A 23,138-nucleotide genomic window follows, 5' to 3' on the forward strand; every position below is an offset into this window, starting at 1 on the left:
CGGCTGCCCATCCCCCACTCCCTCTCGCCTCGCCGCGTAGAATCCAGGTTGGCGCCACGCGCCGTTTCCCGCCCAAACCGCCCCCGCGCATGCGCCCCCGCCTGTCCTGCCTTGGCGCCCTTTGGCCACGGCTTCTCCTGTGGCGTCACAGCGGTCGCCCTCCTCCTCCTTCTCCCTGCTCCTCCCCGCTTCTCCCCCCCTCCCCTCGGTCTCCTCTTCGCTCCCTCTTCACACAATGACCCCCCACTCCACCCCGCAGGGGGGACCCACCCGTGAGGCGAGATAAGCGCATTAGCATGTCTGGCCTCTGAGGAAGGCTGCCCCCTCTCGCCTTCCCTTCTGCTCCTTTCATTCCTTCATCCTTCTGCTCCCCTGTGGCCCCTCCAGGCTCAGCGCGGGGCGGGGGGACGACGGCTGTGTTGCCCTAAATCCACCTCTGCTTGGAAGTTTTTGGTTCTCTTTTATTTTTGGTTGATCCTGATTTTTAATTATTATAAATCAAGACAGATCCATTTAGTCAGAAATACGTCCCTCTCAATCCCTACCATTTCATTTACTTATGTACTGCTTTTGAAATGACCCTCACAAAGTGGTTTACATCAATATATCAAAACAATAAGCATCCATTAAAAATGTAATAAAACAGCAAAGGCAAACTGCAAGGGGGAAAAGTTCAATGATTTTAGGATTGTAGCTTTTAAAAGTGTAGTTTAGTGGGAGGTTGGATCTTATTATTTATTTGTTAAATGTGAACCTCATTTTTGTTCCAAATTGTTGCTCTCTAGACCAGTTTCTATTCATCCAGACAAAATGATTCTGCCACCCTGACCAGTTAATACTTAAACTATTGTGTATTGCGACATCAATGTGATTATACTATTGACAGAGAACTTTGATCACCATGTTAACATCTATGATGTCATGAATAGCTCTATCTGAATTGAAATGTACATGGATTTGTTGAGCATTCAGATGTCTATCTAAATAGTGTGTGAAGTAATCATAAGAGAATGATAACTTGGGAAACTGCTCCGCTTGGCTGTCCTACAATTGCATTCAGGATAAGAATAAGACTACAGTGAGGGCAGGCAGATCTCTGAAGCACCAGGTGTGTATCCTTTCTCCTCAAACTACTTGCCAGATCAAACACTGGCACAGAATTTCCCCCACCGATTGATCTACATTGGATTATTCCTGTCTGATTTAGGGATGCAGGAAGAGCTGCTGATTTGCTCTATTTGTCTAGTTTTAGGAGGGTTTTAAAAACAATTAATAATTAAAAACATTTAAAGACAAAATAGAGAGAGAGAGAGATTGCACATAGTTTTGTAAACAAGAAAATCTTTAATAAAAATACATTAAAAAGAAACATTTAAAGACCACTTGATTGTAATAGAATCTCTATAAACAAAACATTAAAATTACCAATGACTGACAGTTAAAAACAAGTATTTTTAAAATTTGGAATATAATTTAAAACAGCAGTAAGTTAAAAAGATATTAAAACACATTCCAATTACTACATGCCTAGATAGGCTATCCTAAGCAAAAACACTTTTAGCAGGTGCCGAATATAGTACTTTTTTGTTGCTATTTTTATTTTCCAGTGCTTGCTGGTTTTTTTAGGTCAATGCCAATAAAGATTTGAATAAAAATAACTATTTTGAGAATCATTTCTGAAAATGGCCTCTCTTCATAGTTGTTGCTTTTTAAAAAAAAAAAAACCAACAACAACAAATAGCTTGTCTCTACTTCAGTTTCATACTTTCCAAATTTCTCAGTTAAAAGAGGGTTTCCTATCCAGTAAGACAATAGTTACTTTAGTGTGAGTAAACACACACACACACACACACACACACACTTTTATGGGGCCTGGATACATTCATGTCCTGTTAACATAGCATAGAAACTTTCCTTTCATTCATGTTGCCTTTTGTTTCATTCATGTTGCCTTATCTAGCTATGAACTCAAGAGATGGCCCTAGACAAACTCTGTCTCTCAACCCTAGCCCCTTGGAATGTATACAAGTTAATGATAAGGTTGGGCTTGATTGTGTCCATAAAGAAGATAATTACTTAGAGAGACAGGGTCATCTCAGGCTGATTTGGAGTTGATGGTCCAACTTCCTTGGCCTGAGCACAAATTATCTATTCAGTTAACTGTGAGAGAATTCCTCATCTGAAAATTAAGATTACAGGATTTCTTTGTATTACAGCCTTATTCCTGGCATGATAAACCATAATTGATCCTGAGACTGATCACTGCCATTGTGTGAGTATGTTTTAACACGCAGCCTGAAAAGGAGTTCTGAAGCATGTGGACTACCGCTACTCATTGGCATAGTTTGCTTGGAAATGTTTTGCTTTGCTGGTGGCAGTAAGCCCTTGTGACTTTCAGCAACCTGCCTAGCATATCAGTTTGTATAGCTTGCTAAACTATGGCTTACTAAACTATGGTTTATTAAACCATGGTTTAGCTGCATTATGTGTGAACCCAGCCCATAACTATGGTTTATTTACTATGGTTAAATGTTCTAGCTAGTTTAGAAATGTTAGCTAATGTTAACCACAGCTTAGTGTTACGTGTGAACCTGGATACCCTCCTTAGCTATGGTTAAAGTGCCATCACCCAAAAGTTGCAATGTTGTCAATGAAGTGCTGCAAAAAATTCAAACTGCTCTCAAGATACAACTGCTCTCGCTGTGCTTTTAATGATTCTACAATGCATTGAATCAAGATTTAACTGATTATCTGCCTGATGCCTCAGTTGTAACCATGGTTTATTAACTATGGTTAATGTTAATAAGGGGTTAGTGTTACGTACAACCAGGCCAATGACATGTTCTAAGATCTGATCAGTAGCTTCAGTAAGAATTTATAAACTAGTTTGTGAAGGTTTTCCTTCTGGTGGTGTTTTTTAATTTCTAATGGTAAGATGCCTAAAAGAAAGATCTCTGGGGTTTTTTTAAAGGTGAGTTTGAATAGTTTCTTAAATTCATTATAGATGTTATCCCAGAATTCCCCAATGACCACATATGGTAAAATAACCCCACATCTGTTTTACATCTCCAACAAATCGATGATCCTCCTTTATACATTTTCGCTAGTTTCAAGGGGGTATGATGCCATCTATATAGCATCTTGGAACGCGGGTGGCACTGTGGGTTAAACCACAGAGCCTAGGACTTGCCGATCAGAATGTCGGCGGTTCGAATCCCCGTGATGGGGTGAGCTCCCGTTGCTCGGTCCCTGCTCCTGCCAACCTAGCAGTTCGAAAGCACGTCAAAGCGCAAGTAGATAAATAGGTACCGCTCTGGTGGGAAGGTAAACAGCGTTTCCGTGCGCTACTCTGGTTCGCCAGAAGTGGCTTAGTCATGCTGCCCACATGACCCGGAAGCTGTATGCCGGCTCCCTCGGCCAATAAAGGGAGATGAGCACCGCAATCCCAGAGTCGGTCACAACTGGACCTAATGGTCAGGGGTCCCTTTACCCTTTACTTTATATAGCATCTTCATGGTGTTTTCCCTAGAGGAACAACATTCTAACATGCAGCACATTGTGAAGACTGGGCCTGATTTCTGAGTTCACGTAATGTGTATAGATATCCATTCCACTGTACATTCTATTACCATTGCCACTGCCATTTCTAGAGTGCTGAGAGACTAGAGTGCTCCAGTTTTCTCAGGGACAACATTTTGTGTTCTTCACAATACTAACAAAGCCTTTTGACTCTTGGCAGTTTTTTGTTTTTTTAATTAGAATGCCTTTGCTTTATTTTAATTCATGACATTTGACAATTTTGTGCAAAACAAACCAGACATTTTAACACACAAGGCATTTGTGATCAGTTCCTGACAGTACTGAGTAATCAGTGTTTAAGCAATCTTTATTATTATCCCTTAACAACACAGTTGTGGTAGTTTGACTCCTCCCACCCATGTGAACAAAGGCTTGCTAGACAGCTGATATCAATCTAGACTCAATGTCTGGAGATCAGTGATAAGGCATCACATGTTTGCAGCTGAGGGGTGGGGTGGGTGGAGTCAGAAAGAGCTTGAAAGGGGATTTTTAACCCTTTCGGCTTTGTTCCCCCCACCAATCTGAATGGCTTCCCAAGCTTCTATTTTCTTCACATGGCAGGGATGGCCAGAAGTTAGATGAGCTCTAGGTGATTTTAAGTAGATCAGAGAGGATTTCTGACTTCCCCATGTTTATCAATAACAGCAACAAAGTAATCCCCCTCCCCTAAATTCAGAATTGTAGGTTCTATACAGTAAAAAATAAAATAAAATGGGGCGGGGGGAACCTAATTTGCTGCATGGTGCCTGCAACCTCCACCCTTCCTGCTGGGCAAATACTAGCTCTGAGGGGGCAACTTGGGTGAAATGGCATGGTGTTTTAAACCCATTCCTTAGCACCGCAAACAGATCTGAATCCATAACTACCACCTGCCCCCCCCATGTTGTGTTTGCCATTTCTAAAATTAACAAGAAATGAGTTTATTACAGATAAACTTACAAAATTAGGTCTGGCTTGGTTCCAAGTCACTTTCTGTGTAACACAGACAACAATTTTTAGTGTAGGAAGTAGATTTCACATAGTGCATGGAGTAAATGTATGGAGGTGTGGGCTTTAGAATTTGCAAATGGATGATAGATTTGAATGACTCCCAATACATGGATTGAGTTCCCAGGCCATTAGTTGTTTATCTCTACTCAGTAAAGAAGTAAGGAGTTTTGTTTTGTTTTGTTTTTAAAAGAAGCATGGTAAGAATCAGAATGTATTGTAAATCTATTACATTCTTTTTTTATTCATTTTTGCTTTTAACAATTATCATCTCACATAAATCATAGTCATTCTACACATAGGATTCTCTGAATCCCGAGACTTCCCTCCACCTTTCCATGGTTTCCCAAGATATTCTTTTCCAACTGCAGCATATAATATTCTCCATATTTTCTTAAAACTCAGTTTTTACCATAGTTCCCACCGCACTGCAAGAGCTGTTTGGAATCCTGCCAATGTTTTTAATTGTTTGCAGTGTTCTTTTAAGTAACTTATAAAGTTTCCCCATTCTTTATTAAATTTATTGTCTCCTTGATCTCTGATATTCCCATTCATTTTTGCCATTTTGGCATAGTCCATCACCTTTATCAACCATTCTTCTTTTGTAGATACTTTGTCCTCTTTCCATCTTTGGGCAAATAGCAGTTGTTGTAGCATACATAAATTGTCTATTCTGATCCTTAGGTATTTCTGGATCTAAAATTCTTAGTAAGAAAGCTTCAGGTTTTTTCACAAAAGTAATTTTAAACATCTTTTTCAACTCATTATAAATCATTTCCCAATATCCTTTTGTCTTCTTGCACGTCCATCACATGTGCCTTCTTTCTCTTTACACTTCCAACATATACCTGTAGCTGTTCTATACATTTTTGCTAACTTGGTAGCAGTTCAGTACCAGCGATACATCACTTTCATATAATTCTCTTTCAACATACAGTGGTACCTCGCAAGACGAATGCCTCGCAAGACGAAAAACTCGCAAGACGAAAGAGTTTTTCGTTTGAGTTGCTTCGCAAGACGAATTTCGCTATGGGCTTGCTTCACAAGACGAAAACGTCTTGCAAGTTTGTTTCCTTTTTCTTAAAACCGTTAATACCTATGGGAAACCGTGCTTCGCAAGACGAAAAATTCGCAAGACGAAAAAACTCGCAGAATGAATTAATTTCGTCTTGTGAGGCACCACTATACAGCATGTTGTAAATTTTAAATCTTCCCTCCATAATTTTCCCCATGATGCCAGTTGTATATTATGTCTAATATCCCTTGCCTGTAAATCTACCACATTCTGATTCTTGCAATGCATTTTAAAAGAATCTCCTTTTGAAATATGTATGATCAACAATCCCATTTCTGCATAAATAATTTCTAATAAATAATTTCTGCATAAATAATTTCCATTTCTAATAAATAAAATTTATTATTATTATTATTATTGTTGATCATGAAGACCTTCCCTGCTGCAAGAATTTGACTATGCACTTTGGAAAGTATGGTGGTTGCATTGAAAATGAGTGCCTTTTATCTTGCCAGCCACAGAATTTTAACAAGGCCAGCAAGTAGCTAACCAATCAGAGAATCAGGAAACCATCTTAAAGTGCCTACAAAATAGAAAAGGTTTTGTCAAGTGTCTGAAGTTCAAAAGGCAGGAGAACTGTCTAAACTCAGTCAGCACAGTCCATAATATTGAATGCCTAGAATCTGTAAATTACAAGCTGTTCATCTGAACCATGGGGGACCACCACCAATGTCTTCCCTGAAAACCACAGTCATCAAACTGTGATATAAGGGATCAGATGGGCTGTATCCTCCAGAAACTCCTGTAACAGCTCCTCCACCTCTCTCTTCACCATGTTGCCCAAGAAGGGGGTATTTACAAGCAGATGGTGGTTGTCGTAAAGCACAACAAAAGGTGCAAGAGGAGGTTGCAACGGGCACAAGGATACATTTTTCTCTCATGCCTTTGGGCCGGCTCTCACGTAGGTAAATTGCCCCCACCTCACTGAACAACCCTTTACCCGAAGGTTTCTTTCCCTTTTCCCTTAAAATTTCTAGCCCCAGAGTATCCTGTGTGGAGGACCTTTGTGAAGGGGTAACTAGTAAGTTGGAGTCTCAGACAGGTTTTCTTTAAATAAACAATAAAGATTTATTTAAGGCAAGATAGTACATAATACAAATGGATTCAACTTAGGTTAGTTCAGAAATACAGTGCGATTTCACTTTAAATTTGTCCTCAGTTGTTTTTGCATTATTGGTTTGGTTCCTTGATACTGTCTTTCAGTTATCCACCCCCTTTAGCAATCCTGCTCCTGAGGTACTTTAAGTAATTGACCACAGGGCTCCCCACACTCCCTCCCTTCACTGGGTCTGGGAGTTTCTTCTTTTCCTTAGAAGAATCTATCTCTCCCCTCCAGACTAGATTTTAGTCCCAAGTAGGCTGTTCCTTTCCAGCTCCTACTTCTCCTGGCTCAACCTCTGCCTGCCAGTAAAATTCCGGTCTATTCCTCCTACAGGACACCACACTCTGTTCTTCACAATACGCTCAGAGTGGAAGTTGTTTTTCCAGAGCCAACTCTTTCTCCCATTCACTCTTTATACCTCAGCCTGTCTCCTAACCTGTCTCCCTACCTATCTCCCACCCTCTCCAACCACAATTCCAACCCACTTCAACCAACCCTCTCATCAAACTAACTGTCTCTCCAAAACCTCTCCTTTTAAACTCTCCCTCCTGGAACCTCGGCCAGTCAGAGGCTGCCATTCATTAACAATCTGCAGGCAGGAAAAAAGAAAGAAAGAAACACTTGTTGATCCAACCTGTTGATCCAACCTGTTCAGAGGAGAGGATTGACCACATCAGGTCAATTACCTACTTAGTTCAATCTGTTATAAAACAAGAGTGACTACAGAACTGAAAGCCTCTCTTCTATCTGAGATGCATTTGTGACACTTTCCTATCACAGGCCTTGGATGACAGCCCATTAACCTAAAAACACCTCTTCATGAGTAACAGGCCATATAACAGGATTGTGGACAAGAGGGACCAGACGCTGTGGCAGAGCCAGGTACCAACTTTATTCCCATATCTAGTTTAACATAATTATTACAGGAGCTAAGAATGTCAATAGAACCTGAGGGGCTAATTCACCTGCTCATCTTCCAAAGTAATATATGCCATCATTTGCCAAGAATGACCTTCTAGCTGGTCTATGCAAAAGAATGAATGAGCACAAATCTGAAATGGCAGTATAGAAAAGCCAGTGAGGGAACATTTCAGTTTCTCAGGATGCTCTGTCACTGACCTTAAGGTGTTCATTATTGAATGAAGTGGTCTCAAACCATGAGACCATTGTATTACAATGCACCAGTGCTATTATTTGCAGATGGAATCAGTACAATAGGTGCTGGGTTTACGTTTTTTAAAACCACACTGGATGTGCTAAAAACTGGCTTACCAGTGCAAGGATGTCTGTGTTATCAACTACTGTTTTTGGTGCATCGTTGCAGTTTAAAAGGTCATAATCCTCAACTGTATAATTCAGCATTTTGTTTCCCTCTGATTTCTTTTTACAAGCTCCCCACCAATTGTGTCCCTGCAACTCAGTATAACACTTTATGCATCCAATTATATTGTGTGTGTCATAATAAATTTGTTAATCTTTCAGGTGCTACAAGACTCTTCTGCTGGTTTTGCAGGATTGCAAAGATTCACCCTGCACCAATTTTACAATGATTGCTTAAGGATTGAAATGGTAATCTGAAAAAGTCATTGTGAATTGGGTCCTAACTTTTGTGCTAGATTCTACTGCCTCCAATGAATGGCATCTCAGCCTGTGGTCTTTATCTTGCAGGTCATGATTACAACATCTTATTGTGCTTAACTAAGAAAGAAACTCTGATCTCCCTCACCCGCTGCTTTGTGAAATTACGCTACTGTGGATTGTGGAGTTGTTGTTGTTTTCTAATGGGCCAGCATGGCTACTTTTGCTTTTAATTGAGCTTATTTACAATGGATAGAGTACTCTTCATCTCCAAGAGAGAAAGCAGCTGCTTTCTTTTTTTTTTTAGGGATGCGGGACATACAGAGTCAGTATAGACTAAGTTCATCTTCGGAAGGCAAGGATATGGTTGGTTTGTTTTTTAATTGCATGCATTAAATGCTTGTTTTTATTTCTTTAACTGCAAATGATTCTGGAAGAAGATCTGGTCAGTTGACAACTAAAGAACTACTTGTAGCTATTTTATTCATAGATCTCTTGTATCACATCTAATTTGTGCATATGTGACCACCATTCTGTATATGAGGTCTGTTTAGGAGAATGCCAGGTTTTCCAAGAAATGCCAGGTTTTCCAAGCATTCTGCTCCACACAGTAGCCAACCATAGCACTATGCAATACCAAAAGCAGGACACAGGTCAGGTGAGTACCCTTTTGCCCTGTTCTTTCCCAGCAATTGATATGCCTCTGATAGCATATATCCATAACGATTAGTAGCCACTGATAGTCTTAGCATTCATGAATTTGCCTAATCTCTTGAGAAAGCCATCTTGGTTGGCAGCCATAATCACATCTTGAGTAATTCCAGGGCTGTGCTTACACACACACACACACACACACACACACACACACAGATGTGGACCCAGATCAGCCCTATCCCAACCTAGGTCACACCCAACCCAGATCTGGTCCTATATCAGGGTAGGACTAAAGGGGCAGGGCAGGCCAAATCCACTAGATTCAGTTTGATTTGCCACATCTAGTGCCCAGCCCCATTAAATTCCATAGTGCAGTGTTGAGAAATATAGTGGACTGGGCAGGTGAGGTTTTATGACGTGGATTTGTAATATATTCCAAGCCTAAAGCCTATATCTCAGTGAATGGAGTAAATTCAGACTCATGCAGATTATGTAGAGGTACTCAACAGAGATGTCCTCTATCCCCACTGCTGTTCGCACTTTCCACTGACCCATTAGCAGAATCATTTAGATGTGAATATATAATCGAATGAACAGGGAACATAATGATATGCCAATAATGTAGCATTATTTGTGAAAAACCCTGAAAAAACCATTTGGAGATGTCTTAGGCTTTGCTAGATTTATACTCTTAGGCTCAGTTGTTTCAGGGTTTTTGCTGGGCGGTGGGTGGGGAGCATGTTGCAGCTGTTGTTGATTTGGTTGTGTATTAGTATGTTCAGTGGGACTACTTCTAAATGAGTTGTCCTAAGAGGGTCCAATTTAGAATCTAAAATTAACTGACTTGTTTTTTTATTATTAAACCTGGTTAAGTCAAGGCTGAACGGCACAGAAGGCAAACTGTATTGGGCACAATCTAGTTCACAGGCAACTTCATTGAAGCTTCATTGAAGGCAGTAGAGCACAAACCTTGGGGGGGGGATAAGGGCAAGAAAATGAAATAAAGTGGTCACAATATCCCCCCACAAAGTTTTTAATAGATATAAATGCCCATGTTGCAGGCTAAGGCACATACAAGTTAAACTTAGATGTCTTTAAAGCTTTGGAGAGCGACTTAACACACTTATGGTAGGAAAATCAATTAAAGCTTATATCCCCATCTCAAACTTCTGTGTTTTAAAAAATGGAAGACTCATGAATGGAAACCAAACTTATTAACACAGAAAAGTGTTACCAAATCTACTTATAGCAGGATCTACAAATATACTTTTGCATACAAAGAAAATACAGCAACTTCCCACCACATTTATTGCCACCTACTCTAGCCTCAGATACAGAGACTTAAAAAGGAAAGGAAAGGGACAGAATGACATTGGTGCATTAAAATGTGTCTCAGGAATATTCAGCCATTAGAAGACGTGACCTTTTGTCTCTAGAACCACATGTACCGCGCAACTGACTTTTTTCTATGGAAAAATTAACCTTGCACACAGGAAAGTAAATGTTTCAGTAAATGGAAAGTTAAAGGAAGACTCCAGACAAGCTATTAAAAGAACAAACTTTATTCAAAACATCGAAGTCATACATTAAAAGGCATTAAAAGAGGGAGCTTGTAAAATATGTACAGGATAGCAAGGAAGGAGTTGGGATGCTAATCTGGAACCTGACTTAAAGAGAAGAACTGAGAGTCCAAAACACTTCCATCAATGTTCTGCATTTGTATAGGATTTGTAGCTGATTTGTAGATGATTTGTAGATGGCTGCCTCACCATCTCCGCACCATAATATGGAACTGGGCAGTTGCTCGCCTGGGAAGTCTCACAAAGTCCAGTTCCACAAAAAGCAGCTTGCTGGTAATAAGCAGGGTCAAATTCCAGGGAGCTCTGCTGTTGCGGGGCACACTCTCCTGGTTGCGTGCTGTTGAGAGGTGGCTGCCACAACCCTGCTCCTCTATAGCTTTCAGCATAATGAAAGTTGTGTGGCTGATAATATTGTTCCATATGAATATTTTGGCTGCTTCCTGGACTGCTTATTGGGCTGCAGTCCAGGCTGCTTCTTGGACGGGTTCTTTCACTCCGGCTATAAGGAGCTGCAGCATGGTTCCCGATCCTTATCCTGGAATCAATCGTCTTTGGTGTTCTGGCCCTTCTGTTTTGAAACCAGACCTGAATAGAAGAAAGGAGAGAACCAGTATAGATGACATTGTTACCATGAATATGTCTTTTTGATCCAACAGAGAGAATTACATTTAATAAATTATGCTTATTCCTCTGGGGTTTCTCTTTAGTTCTCTGCAGCATTTTTCTACTCTCTTCAGCTCCACATTCATATATCCCATGTGCATAATCTCCAGTTACTGTTAAATATAAAGCTTCTAAGTTGGAATGACTAAATACTGCTATTTGGCTGTATTTTGTTCTGCAGTATCAGAAAAAGCCACCTTTAAAAGCTGCACAAGTGTACAGTTCCACAAGACTTGCTTTATTTAAGTATAACCTGTGGGTGTGAGCTTCATCTGTAAAAAATTGTCAAGCGTTTGTTAATGCCAAGTGGATGGCTGCATACAAGACTTAACATCTCTGTGTGCATTTGTGCTGGAAGGCAACACTTTATGCATGGCAATTGTTTTAAAAACTCAATAAACTTAGTAACAGTAATTTTAAATGGCTCACTCAGAAGACCTACCCATTTTTTTGTGCCCTGTTTGGGATCTTCTGCCTCAGCCTCCCAAGTTTTCTGGGGGTAATGGACTAGGCAGGGAAGTGTTTATATATATATTTCTAAATGCCAATTTCTCTGTAGGAGAGAACTAAGTACTTGCTCAACTTTTGCCAGAAAAAGCAATGCAGCTTAACTCATTTTAGTCTCCCCAGTGCAAGCTGCTTATGGCTGCAGTCCTCTGCACATTACCTTGGGAGTTAGTGTTAACTGGATCAGGCTGCAAAGGCAGCCTATAAAACCAGATTTAATGTACTTTTAGCGCTAAGCAGAAATTAGATTTCTAAGCACTAAGCAGAAATTAGATTTCTAAGCTGGGTCTCTGAAGATTTTTTAAAAATGATTTAAACCCAGAACCCACGATACACCCCCCCCCCAAAAAGAACCAAGAAAGAGGAAGTTAGCTCTTGAACAAGGCGCCTTTCGCGATAAGCTGAAGGGCACCAGGGTGAACTAAGGCCTTCGACTACGCAAGGATTATTCTGAGCGTTTCAAATTCTTCCAGTATGTGCGGTTTAGCGAAGTCTTGGGAGCCCCCACCATCCCGATTCTTACGTGTACACGATCTTCTTCGATTCCGATGCACCTGGCCAGCGCCTCCCTGGTCTCGTATCCGGGGTACTGGTTCTCTTCAAAGGACTTTTTTAGGAGCTCGACGTGAGATGGGCTGAAAACAGTCCTTTTTCGCCTTCCTCCTCCGACTTTGGGGTAGCTTCCTCCTGGGAAAAGACAAAGAGGCAAATCCGAAGGAAGCGCTCGGCTTAAACTGAACCGACGCTTGCAGATCTTCCTCCCTGAATTGGTTTTGCCTTAACAATGGACACTAATTTTAAATAAACCTCCGGTTGCTCTCAACAAGGCTTGCATGAAAACAAACCAAAGAATTTTAAGTAAGAAGTTTACGCTCTTATTTCTATGCCTGCCATCCTTTGTCGCAACTGATCCCAACTACGTTTATTGGGAAATTTAATCCCGGTTATGTGAAAGGGATTTAACAATCAGAAAGTGTGTGTGTAAATGCTTCATGCAGTAAAATGCAGTAAATGCTTCATGCTTATAAGGAAAGATGTGCAAACCAATCTTGCGAAATGTTTCCAACCGAAGACATTTGAGCCCCTGTGTAATCCCTCCCCGGCTACCACAAATGGGTCTTTGAAAGCCTTCCCTACACCCTGATCCTGACCCAGAAACAGAAACACCCTTCATTTATAAAAACCGTCGTTTATGAAACCCTGAATTTATATCAATCATTTGAGCAATTTTTTAAAGTCAAGTGAACTAAAAATCGTTTTAACAATCCTCTCTTCTAACCTCGGTCGGTAGTTTTCATCTTGCAAAAGCGCTGCCTCGCTCTCTTCCAACAAACTTGGTTTTCGCTTGCAAAGTGCCCTTGCTCCTCAAGGCCCGCTCCAGGTTTCTGGAGTTCGGCGCCTTTATAGCCCCTCCTGGCTGCCAATTGGACGGCGCGTTTTCCAAGGAGAGAAGCGCTCCAATGGGGATGCGGCTTTTGGGGAGGAGCGAGATTCAAGTTCACTTTTCAAGCGCTGCTTGACCAGTCTAGATGGGCTGGAGCGCACCCTTCCCTTAGCATCACCCCTTAGCAAAACTGGAAAATAGCCCCATAGGCTTGGAGTGCGCACAGTTGAAGAGAAGGGAATTGAGAAGACGGGTTGGGCAGCGAGAGAGCCAGACAGAACTGTGGTTTAGTTTAAAAAATTATTATTACGAAGCTTTCATTTTACAGACAGAGATGCGCCAAGACTTAGGCATGTTGAAAGGCTTTGCCCAAGAAGCCTAGATGCAGCAAGTACACTCTGAAACCCCCTGCCTTTTGAGACGAAGCAGGCGCCTTCATTGCACCCTTTTCGGCGCCTGCTATAAACTTTGTTTCCTTTCCTTTTTACCTTTACCTGCAAAAAGTTGCTATGCCTTTTAATTGGTGGTTTTAGCTTAAATGTAATTGCATTTTGCATGTTTTTCACTTAGATGCTCAGAGTATTCAGCCCCGGACAGACGTCGCAACCAAATCCTGAATCTACACAGTCTCAAGGCACTATCGCTTGTAACTGCAACGGGGTTGCATTCTGAGTGAAAGCGAGCTTTCCGTTTCCTAGGCTTGCTTCAAACGTTGCTGGTGCTTCCTTTGTTTTTCACTTCAACTATTTTCTCTTTCTGTCTTTCTATCCCCACAACTTTCACGTGGCCATATTCCTCTGCCTTTCAGGGATTTGCGGCATCCAAATAGCCTGCCGCTCCACCCTACACCCGAGGCAAGATAGTTGCCTCCGATCCTCAAAGGAACTGAAAACTTTCTGAAACCTTCCAGCTCACACAATGAATGTTCCCAGTCCCTGGCAGTTTGTTAATCAATAATGGTTCCCTGTTGGTACATTCTTTGTTATTTTTGCATAAGAAAATTAACACAAGGGACCCTCCCTAAGTGAACCTATAAACCCTATTCATAGGTATGCTGACTCAGAATCGGCAAGGACACTTTTTTTCGAGTAAGAACTACATTTTTTACTACTGAAAGAAAGCTTCCGTGAAGGTTGGGGGTGTTGCAGAAAGATGTGGAAACCTCAGCAAACATATCAGTACTGTCTCAGGAAAGATTATCCCTGGACAAAAGAGGGCTCACATTGGGGGTGAGAGAGACACAGTGAAATGTCTATAATTTCTGCCATCATGATCGCTTAGAAGCTCGATATATTTCTGCAGAAGGCAACTGATTTAAATATGTATTCCTGTAAGGTACTTACAGTAGGGACTAGCAGAATTTCCTGGAAAACATTTACTTGTATCCTTTGGGATACAATACGTTGCAATCTATCTCAATATTTTCTTCATTATAGCGGTTAAGGTTGCAATGTTAATAGCATTCCCAATATTGTGTATTTTGGTGTGGTAGTGAAAAGTTGCAAACTGTACCACATGGGTTACTTTTGTATGATTTTTATAGAGTTAAAAGTATAAGACTTATTTGTCCGCTATATGACTTTCTGTTTGCTTGCTTGCTTGCTTGCTTGCTTGCTTGATTTATATTCCACCCTTCATCACAATATCTCAGGACAGTTCACAAAACTGACAGATAGATAAAACTTCCATATAACATTGAAATCTAGAGATTGCTGCATGTATTAGCTGTAAAGTAGCCTTTTATTTTTGATTCATCAACCTTGGAATCCAAGTATGTCTGTTTATGATGGTATGTGAAGTGGATTCCATACCATTTATACTTGATAGTAAATATTTCCAGAATATTTGGCCTTGGCTAGGGACATTAATATTCCATTTTTGAGAATCGTACTTTTATCTCACTTTACAGTCCTGTGTGTTCCCACAATAAATAAATAAAAAGCTCACAATAAAGGTGATATCCAAGTCACGTCATCCTCAGTATTAGTTTCATATCTCAAAATGGGACAAATATATGGTCTTCCCAAGAGGGTTACCAAAACGGGGACTGGGGGTGCAATGGTGCGATTGAGGACTTCCACTGGCACCCAAAAACATCTGAGACACACATCTCCCCTGCTCACTGCCCTCTTCCTAAGGAACTGGGAAACTTTATCGGATAGAGTAGACCTTCGTTCACGAAAGTATATGCCACAATAAATTCGGTAGCCTTTGAGATGTCACGATTTGCGCTGTTAATTCAACACGTATTTCCGAGCAGAAACTTGACCTGCTCCGTGTGTTTCAGTAGCCATGAAGTTTAACTGTTCATTAAAACAACCACCAGCACAGGGCTAATCTCACATTGACATTGCTGCTGTTCATATTAGGAAGTTACTTTGTGGTACATTGTGCTTGGAAAGTTGCCAAGTTACAATTTACGTGGTGAAACATTGTGATCTTTGAACCTTGGAGGAGAAAGGGGCATAATGTATAAACGAACTACGTAGTAATATGTTGCAACGCAGCTATGTCTTTGATACCTAAACTTGGTTTGCTGGGTTTCCTTTCCTCGTCCTCTTACAAATAAGCCCAATTCAATGTTCTGGGTTGCTATGTTCTTATGGTTTTTATTTACTGAATTTATACTCGGAGCCTAGATCGGCAGTACACACTTTGTGTGTGTGTGTGCAGGGTTTGTGGGGTGTGTGTCTGTCTGTGTGTGGAGTGATTTGAACTTCCCTGGCCTCAGGCCAACACGCTGATACGCCGCCAAATATATATATGCCTGAGGGAAGATGGCGCCGCCGCGCCCTATGCTGACGCCTGGGAACGGCTACGAGATAACTCTGAAGGGCTTCCCTCTCGACACTGTCTTCCCTTATTACGTTCCCGCAGCATCAGCGCTATAACGAACGTCTTGCCGGGGCAACGGGGGGGGGCGGGGGTGTCCTTCCCGCTCCTCTTTCTGGTCCCAACGGCCGCCCATCCCCCACTCCCTCTCGCTTCGCCTCGTAGAATCCAGGTTGGCGCCGCGCGCCGTTTCCCGCCCAAACCGCCCCCGCGCATGCGCCCCCGCCTGTCCTGCCTCGGCGCCCTTTGGCCACGCCTTCCCCTGCGGCGTCACACCCGCCGCCCTCCTCCTCCTTCTCCCTAGTCTCCCCGCTTCTCCCCCCCCCGTCCCCTCGGTCTCCTCTTCGCTCCCTCTTAACACAATGGCCCCCCCACCCCACCCCGCAGGGGGGACCCACCCGTGAGGCGAGATAAGCACATTAGCATGTCTGGCCTCTGAGGAAGGCTGCCCCCTCTCGCCTTCCCTTCTGCTCCTTTCATTCCTTCGTCCTTCTGCTCCCCTCTGGCCCCTCCAGGCTCAGCGGGGGGGGGGGGACCGGCTGGGCTGCCCTAAATCCGCCTCTGCTTGGAAGTTTTTTCTCTCTCTTTTATTTATGGTTGATCATGATTTTTAATTATTATGAATCAAGACAGATCCATCTAGTCAGAAATACGTCCCTCTGAATCCCCACCATTTACTTATGTACTGCTTTTGAGATGAACCTCACAAAGTGGTTTACATCAATATATCAAAACAATAAGCATCCATTAAAAATGTAATAAAACAGCAAAGGCAAACTGCAAGCGGGAAAAGTTCAATGATTTTAGGATTGTAGCTTTTAAAAGTGTAGTTTAGTGGGAGAGAAATTCTTCTCTATCCACTTTCTCCATGCAATGCAAAATTTTATAAATTTCTGTCATGCCACCTCTTATCCAACTTTTCTCTAAACCAAAAAGTTCCCAATGCTCCAACCTTTCCTCATTGTTCCATCCACTTGATCACTCTGCCGGCCCTTTTCTGAATTATCTGAACTGGAGATCTGTGATAACGCATCACCTGCTTGTATGCATAGGGTGGGATGGGGGAAGCAATTAATCCCTTTCCTCCTCCAGTCCTAATTGCTTTCTAAATTGCTGTTTCCTTTGCATGGCAGTGGTGGGAAGAAGGTGGGAAGAACGCTGGGTGTTTTGCAGTAGATCAGAAAGGATTCCTGACCTCACCTCCCCGTGTTTATAAATACAGTAACTGCAAAATATTTCCCCTCCCCCTCTACATTATACTGCTGAGATGAAGAATACTTGAGTTAACCGGGAACGGATTTACGTGTGGAAAGCCTGTGAGCTCCCATTAATTCTGATTCTCAAAACAAGTTCCTGGGCTCATAATTCTTGTATTCTAAGTGTATGGCTTTTGTACTAAGCTCTTCATTGCTGTATCCTAGGTTCTAGTTAAAGGGAGGGAAGCAAATCTCTTGCTGCATGGTGCCTGCGACTTGCAACCCCCTTATTGGGCAAATATTAGTTCTGAGTGGGCAACTTGGATGGGTAAAATAGCATGGTATTTACACCTCTTCTCCAGCACCTCAAATAGTTCTGAATCTCTACTCCCCTCCCCTCCGCTCTCCTCGTTTGGTGTTTTCAAACCCAACAGCAGATGACTATGACAGTTCTCCCAAAATCAGTCCCAAGCAGTGACAGACCTACATTTTGGGGGCCCTGAACTTGAGCTGTTCTGGGGGCCCCTTCACAACTAAGCAATGAGTTCTGGGTAACAACTGTTGTAGTCTTCAATAGGGTTGTTCCCTGACAGATTACCACATTAAAAAAAAAGAATTTCTGTTCTGGGTTGTCACATGTGTCAAAGTCACTGGTGTGAATAAAAATGTTTATGCTTGTGAACTAAATTCAGGTCTGGGGCCCCTCTGAGATAAATGTAATACAATACAAAAAAGGCAAGATTAAAACAACTCCCAATTGAGATCAAAAAGCTAAGGTTGGAGAATAAAACCTGCACTAAGGACAACTAGCTGCAATTAGATCTAAATGTCTTCACCTGACACATACAAAAACATCAAAGTGATGCCAGGCAAGCCTTTCTGGGAGTGGACGGTGCAGGATTTATTTCCCCACATCCATCTCTCTGAATGAGGGAAAGAGTTGAGTGGTGGAGAACAGAGGGCATAATTACTCAGGAGAGACTGCTAAATCTTAGTGAAAGGAGAGGTACTAGGTGGTGTGTCATCTGGTGTGGATGAGGAAAGACTGCAGCGTTATCGGCTGCCCTGGGTGGAAGCTACACATAAAAAACACTCTGCAAATGAAACATTTTGAAAAATATATTGAATTTCCCATAGCTCACCACAAAAAATGTAGTTCTTCCTCGAAAAAAGCTTCCTTGCCGATTCTGAGTCAGCATACCTATGAATAGAGTTTATAGGTACACTTAGGGAGGGTCCCTTGTGTTAATTTTCTTATGCAAAAATAACAAAGAATGTACCAACAGGGAACCGTTCTTGATTAACAAACTGCCAGGGACTGGGAACATTCATTGTATGAGCTGGAAGGTTTCAGAAAGTTTTCAGTTCCTTTGAGGATCGGAGGCAACTATCTTGCCTCGGGTGTAGGGTGGAGCGGCAGGCTATTTGGATGCCGCAAGTCCCTGAAAGGCAGAGGAATTTGGCCACGTGAAAGTTGTGGGGATAGAAAGACAGAAAGAGAAATAGTTGAAGTGACAGACAAAGGAAGCAGCAGCAGCGTTTGAAGCAAGCCTAGGAAACGGAAATCTCCCTTTCACTCAGAATGCAACATTATCGATAAAAGTCAAAGTCAAAAACATGCAAAATGCAATTACAGTTAAGCTAAAACCACCGATTAAAAGACAATGCAACTTTTTGCAGGTAAAGTAAAGGAAACAAAGTTTATAGCAGGCGCCGAAAAGGGTGCAGTGAAGGGAGCTTCTTCATCTCTAAAGGCAGGGGGTTTCAGAGTGTACTTGCTGCATGTAGGCTTCTTGGGCAAAGCCTTTCAACATGCCTAAGTCTTGGCGCATCTCTGTATGCAAAATGAAAGCTTCATAATAATATTTTTTTAAACTAAACCACAGTTCTGTCTGGCTCTCTCGATCCCCAACCCATCCTCTCAATTCCCTTCTCTTCAACTGTGCGCACTAATCTCCAAGCCTATGGGGCTATTTTCCAGTTTTGCTAAGGGGTGATGCTAAGTCACCCCTTAGCAAAACTAAGGGGCCTTTTTTGCCTTAATGGTGCGCTCCAGCCCATCTAGATTGGTCAAGCAGCGCTTGAAAAGTGAACTTGAATCTCGCTCCTCCCCAAAAGCCGCCTCCCCATTGGAGCGCTTCTCTCCTTGGAAAACGCGCCGGCCAATTGGCAGCCAGGAGGGGCTATAAAGGCTCCGAACTCCAGAAACCTGGAGCGGGCCTTGAGGAGCAAGGACACTTTGCAAGCGAAAACCAAGTTTGTTGGAAGAGAGCGAGGCAGCTTTTTTACAAGATGAAAACTACCGGCCGAGGTAAGAACAGAGGATTGTTAAGAAGATTTTTAGTTCACTTGTCTTTAAAAAATTGCTCAAATGATTGATATAAATTCAGGGTTTCATAAACGACGGTTTTTATAAATGAAGGGTGTTTCTGTTTCTGGGTCAGGATCAGGATCGGGGTGTAGGGAAGGCTTTCAAAGACCCATTTGTAGTAGCCAGGGAGGGATTACACAGGGGCTCAAATGTCTTCGGTTGGAAACATTTCGCAAGATTGGTTTGCACATCTTTAGTTGTAAGCATGAAGTATTTACGCACACACTTTCTGAATGTTAAATCCCTTTCACATAAACGGGATTAAATTTCCCAGTAAACGTGGTTGGGATCAGTTGCGACAAAGGATGGCAGGCGTAGAATTAAGAGTTAAATTCTTACGCTTCGCCTTTTCATCAAGCCTTGTTCAGAGCAACCGGAGGTTTATTTAAAGGCCACAAAGTGCGTGGATTTCAATGTCGGGTACAAAAGCCTTCCTGTAAAAAGCGAAGGCTTTGCCCTTCTGCGCTCTGCCGGGTGGGTGGTCAGCTGGGCGGTTGAAAGAATTGCCACTGAAGCCGGGGGTCGTTTTACGCAGTGTAACCTCAGGCAGCGCCCGATTCTGGGGGAAAGTGCAGGCGATGCAGTCCTGAGCTTTCCATGTCGGGAGGAAGATCTGCAAGCGTCGCATCTGTTTAAGCCGAGCGCTTCCTTCAGATTTACCTCTTTGTCTTTTCCCAGGAGGAAGCTACCCCAAAGTCGGAGGAGATAGGAGAAAAAGGACCGTTTTCACCCCTGCCCAAATCGAGCTTTTAAAGAAGGAGTTTGAAAAGAACCAGTACCCCGGATACGAGACCAGGGAGGCGCTGGCGAGGTGCATCGGAATGGAAGAAGATCGTGTGCACGTAAGAATCGGGATGGTGGGGGCTCCCAAGACTTCCCTAAACCGCACATACTGGAACAATTTGAAACGCTCAGAATAATCCTTGCGTAGTCGCAAGTCTTAGTTCTCCCGGGTGCCTCTCAGCTTTTTGGGGGGGGGGCGTGTATCGTGGATGTAAAGGTTTTTTGTAAAGGGTGGGTGGATTGTGCTCCCTCCTTTTCAAATTTAGGAAGAAATTGTGCCCATACTTGTTCAGAAATCCTGGTTCCTGATTAAGGCTTCCTTTTCCTTCCCAGTAAATTTATGCACAGCACACATTCATTTAATGCAGATTCTGAGTTTTCTGAGATTCTGACCCCAAACGGGGCAGAACAAATGGGTAGGTCTTCTGAGTGAGCTATTTAAAATTACGATTACTATGTTTATGGAATTTTTAAAACAATTGCCAGACATAAAGTGTTGCCTTCCAGCACAAATGCACACAGATGTTAAGTCTTGTATGCAGCCATCCACCTGACATTAACAAATGCTTGACAATTTCTTGCAGATGAAGCTCACATCCACAGGTTATACTTCAATAAAGCAAGTCTTGTGGAACAGTACACTTGTGCAGCTTTTAAAGGTGGCTTTTTCTGATACTGCAGAACAAAATACAGCCAAATAGCAGTATTTAGTCACTCCAACTTAGAAGCTTTATGATTAACAGTAACTGGAGATTATGAACATGGGATATTTGAATGCGGAGCTGAAGAGAGTAGAAAAATGCTGCAGAGAACTAAAGAGAAACCCGAGAGGAATAAGCATAATTTATTAAATGTAATTCTCTCTGTTGGATCAAAAAGACATATTCATGGTAACAATGTCTTCTATATTCACAGAACATAATGCCTATATGCCTTTCGCACAACACAAAACAAGTTAACGTAGGTTCTCCCACTGTCATATACTAATCTTTGCTTGGTTGTTGTACCTGAAAGTGAAATTATGACCTACCCGTTTGGAAATAATGGGCATTTGGTTCTCTCCTTTCTTCTGTTCAGATCTGGTTTCAAAATAGACGAGCCAGAACACCAAAGAGGATAGGTTCCAGGATAAGGATCGGGAACCATGCTGCAGCTCCTTATAGCCACAGTGAAGGAACCCGTCCAAGAAGCAGCCTGGACAGCAGCTCAAGAAGCAGTCCAGGAAACCTCCAAAATATTCATATGGAACAAGATTACCAGCCACAGAACTTGCATTATGCTGAAAGCTATAGAGGAGCAGGGTTGTGGCAGCCACCTCTCAACAACACGCAACCAGGAGAGCACCTCTCTGCCCCGCAACAGCAGAGCTCCCTGGAATTTGACCCTGCTTATTACCAGCAAGCTGCTTTTTGTGGAACTGGGCTTTCTGAGACTTCCCAGGCGAGCAACTGCCCAGTTCCATATTACGGTGCGGAGATGGTGAGGCAGCCTCCACCATCAGCTGGGAACTTCTTCATGGCATCAAGCAGTTATACTCCCTGGTCTGCAACAGGGAATTATTCAGCTTCAAATCCTGGACAAATGCAGAATGTTGATGGAAGTGGTTCGGACTCTCAGTTTTTCTCTTTAAGTCAGGTTCCAGATTAGCATCCCAACTCCTTCCTTGCTATCCTGTACATATTTTACAAGCTCCCTCTTTTAATGCCTTTTAATGTATGACTTCAATGTTTTGAATAAAGTTTGTTCCTTTACTAGCTTGTCTGGAGTCTTCCTTTAACTTTCAATTTACTGAAACATTCACTTTCCTGTGTGCAAGCATATAAACATGGGCTTAATTTTCCCATAGAAAAATGTCAGTTGTGAGGTACATGTGGTTCTAGAGATAAAAGGTCAGGTCTACTAATGGCTGGATATTCCTGAGACACATTTTAATGCACCAATGGCTTTCTCTCCCTTTCCTTTTCTTTTTAAGTCTCTGTATCTGAGGCTAGAGTAGGTGGCAATAAATGTGGTGGGAAGTTGCTATATTTTCTTTGTATGCAAAAGTATATTTGTAGGTCTTGCTATAAGTCGATTTAGTAATACTTTTCTGTGTTAATAAGTTTGGTTTCCATTAATGAGTCTTCCATTTTAAAAAAAACAGAACTTTGAGATGGGGATATAAGGTTTAATTGATTTTCCTACCATGAGTGTGTTAAGTTGCTCTCCAAAGCTTTAAAGACATATAAGTTTATCTTATAAATGCCCATGTTGCAGGCTAAGGGACATACATCTATTAAAAACTTTGTGGGGGGATATTTTGAACACTTTATTTCATTTTCTTGCCCTTATCCACCCCCCCGCACGGTTTGTGCTCTACTGCCTTCAATGAAGCTTTATAAGATGGTTGCCTGTGAACTAGAGGTACCACTGTATATGCCTGAGGGAAGATGGTGGCGCCCTATGGGGACCGGCTACGAGATAACCCTCAAGGGCTTCCCTCTCGACACTGTCTTCCCTTATTACGTTCCCGCAGAATCAGCGCTATAAGGAACGTCTTGCTGGGGCAACGGGGGGGGCGGGGGTGTCCTTCCCGCTCCTCTTTCTGGTCCCAACGGCCGCCCATCCCCCACTCCCTCTCGCTTCGCCGCGTAGAATCCAGGTTAGCGCCGCGCGCCATTTCCCGCCCAAACCGCCCCCGCCTGTCCTGCCTTCACGCCTTTTGGCCACGCCTTCCCCTGCGGCGTCACACCCGCCGCCCTCCTCCTCCTCTTCCCTGGTCTCCCCGCTCCCCCCCCCGTCCCCTCGGTCTCCTCTTCGCTCCCTCTTAACACAATGGCCCCCCTACCCCACCCCGCAGGGGGGACC

At 42.6% G+C, this 23,138-nt stretch overlaps 2 protein-coding genes and 1 long non-coding RNA gene across 6 annotated transcripts in view; 2 read left to right on the forward strand and 1 right to left on the reverse strand.

The window, feature by feature from the left end:
* Positions 1 to 13,663, reverse strand: part of LOC308477552 (uncharacterized protein) — a 192,329-nt gene extending 178,666 nt beyond the window's left edge. The window contains exon 1 of one of the 2 annotated variants that reach the window (XR_013986625.1): positions 12,533 to 13,663. Coding sequence is in view for 1 of the 2 variants with exons in the window: in XM_081006282.1 (XP_080862408.1) it covers positions 13,005 to 13,023 (19 nt within the window). In the remaining variant the exon portion in view is untranslated. The remainder of the gene's footprint in view (positions 1 to 12,532) is intronic. The other variant, XM_081006282.1, reaches the window with a different exon arrangement.
* On the forward strand, positions 346 to 15,970 carry LOC308477560. 3 transcript variants are annotated; one of them, XR_013986630.1, is made up of 6 exons: positions 346 to 1,108; positions 2,217 to 2,272; positions 7,524 to 7,625; positions 8,226 to 8,312; positions 8,412 to 8,979; positions 13,680 to 15,970. It is a non-coding gene; the product is annotated as an uncharacterized lncRNA (long non-coding RNA). The 3 variants fall into 3 exon arrangements; XR_013986631.1 differs by lacking the exon at positions 13,680 to 15,970 and adding an exon at positions 10,412 to 10,707; XR_013986632.1 differs by lacking the exon at positions 13,680 to 15,970 and adding an exon at positions 10,469 to 10,707.
* A 3,237-nt stretch (positions 15,971 to 19,207) lies between these two features.
* LOC308477549 (uncharacterized protein) lies at positions 19,208 to 22,797 on the forward strand. The gene is made up of 3 exons (XM_081006277.1): positions 19,208 to 19,448; positions 20,187 to 20,350; positions 21,369 to 22,797. The coding sequence occupies exons 1-3, from the start codon at positions 19,430 to 19,432 to the stop codon at positions 21,936 to 21,938; spliced, it is 753 nt and encodes a 250-aa protein (XP_080862403.1). The 5' UTR covers positions 19,208 to 19,429; the 3' UTR covers positions 21,939 to 22,797.
* Positions 22,798 to 23,138: the final 341 nt, after the last annotated feature.

Source organism: Podarcis pityusensis (assembly GCF_964106645.2).
Source record: "Podarcis pityusensis genome assembly, chromosome: 5".
Lineage (NCBI taxonomy): Eukaryota > Metazoa > Chordata > Lepidosauria > Squamata > Lacertidae > Podarcis > Podarcis pityusensis.

What these genes read in the sequence shown, in the direction of transcription:
- LOC308477549 (XM_081006277.1), top strand. An exon ending in TGGAAGAAGATCGTGTGCAC is followed by an intron (nt 20,351 to 21,368) that starts GTAAGAATCGGG and finishes TCTTCTGTTCAG; the next exon opens with ATCTGGTTTCAAAATAGACG.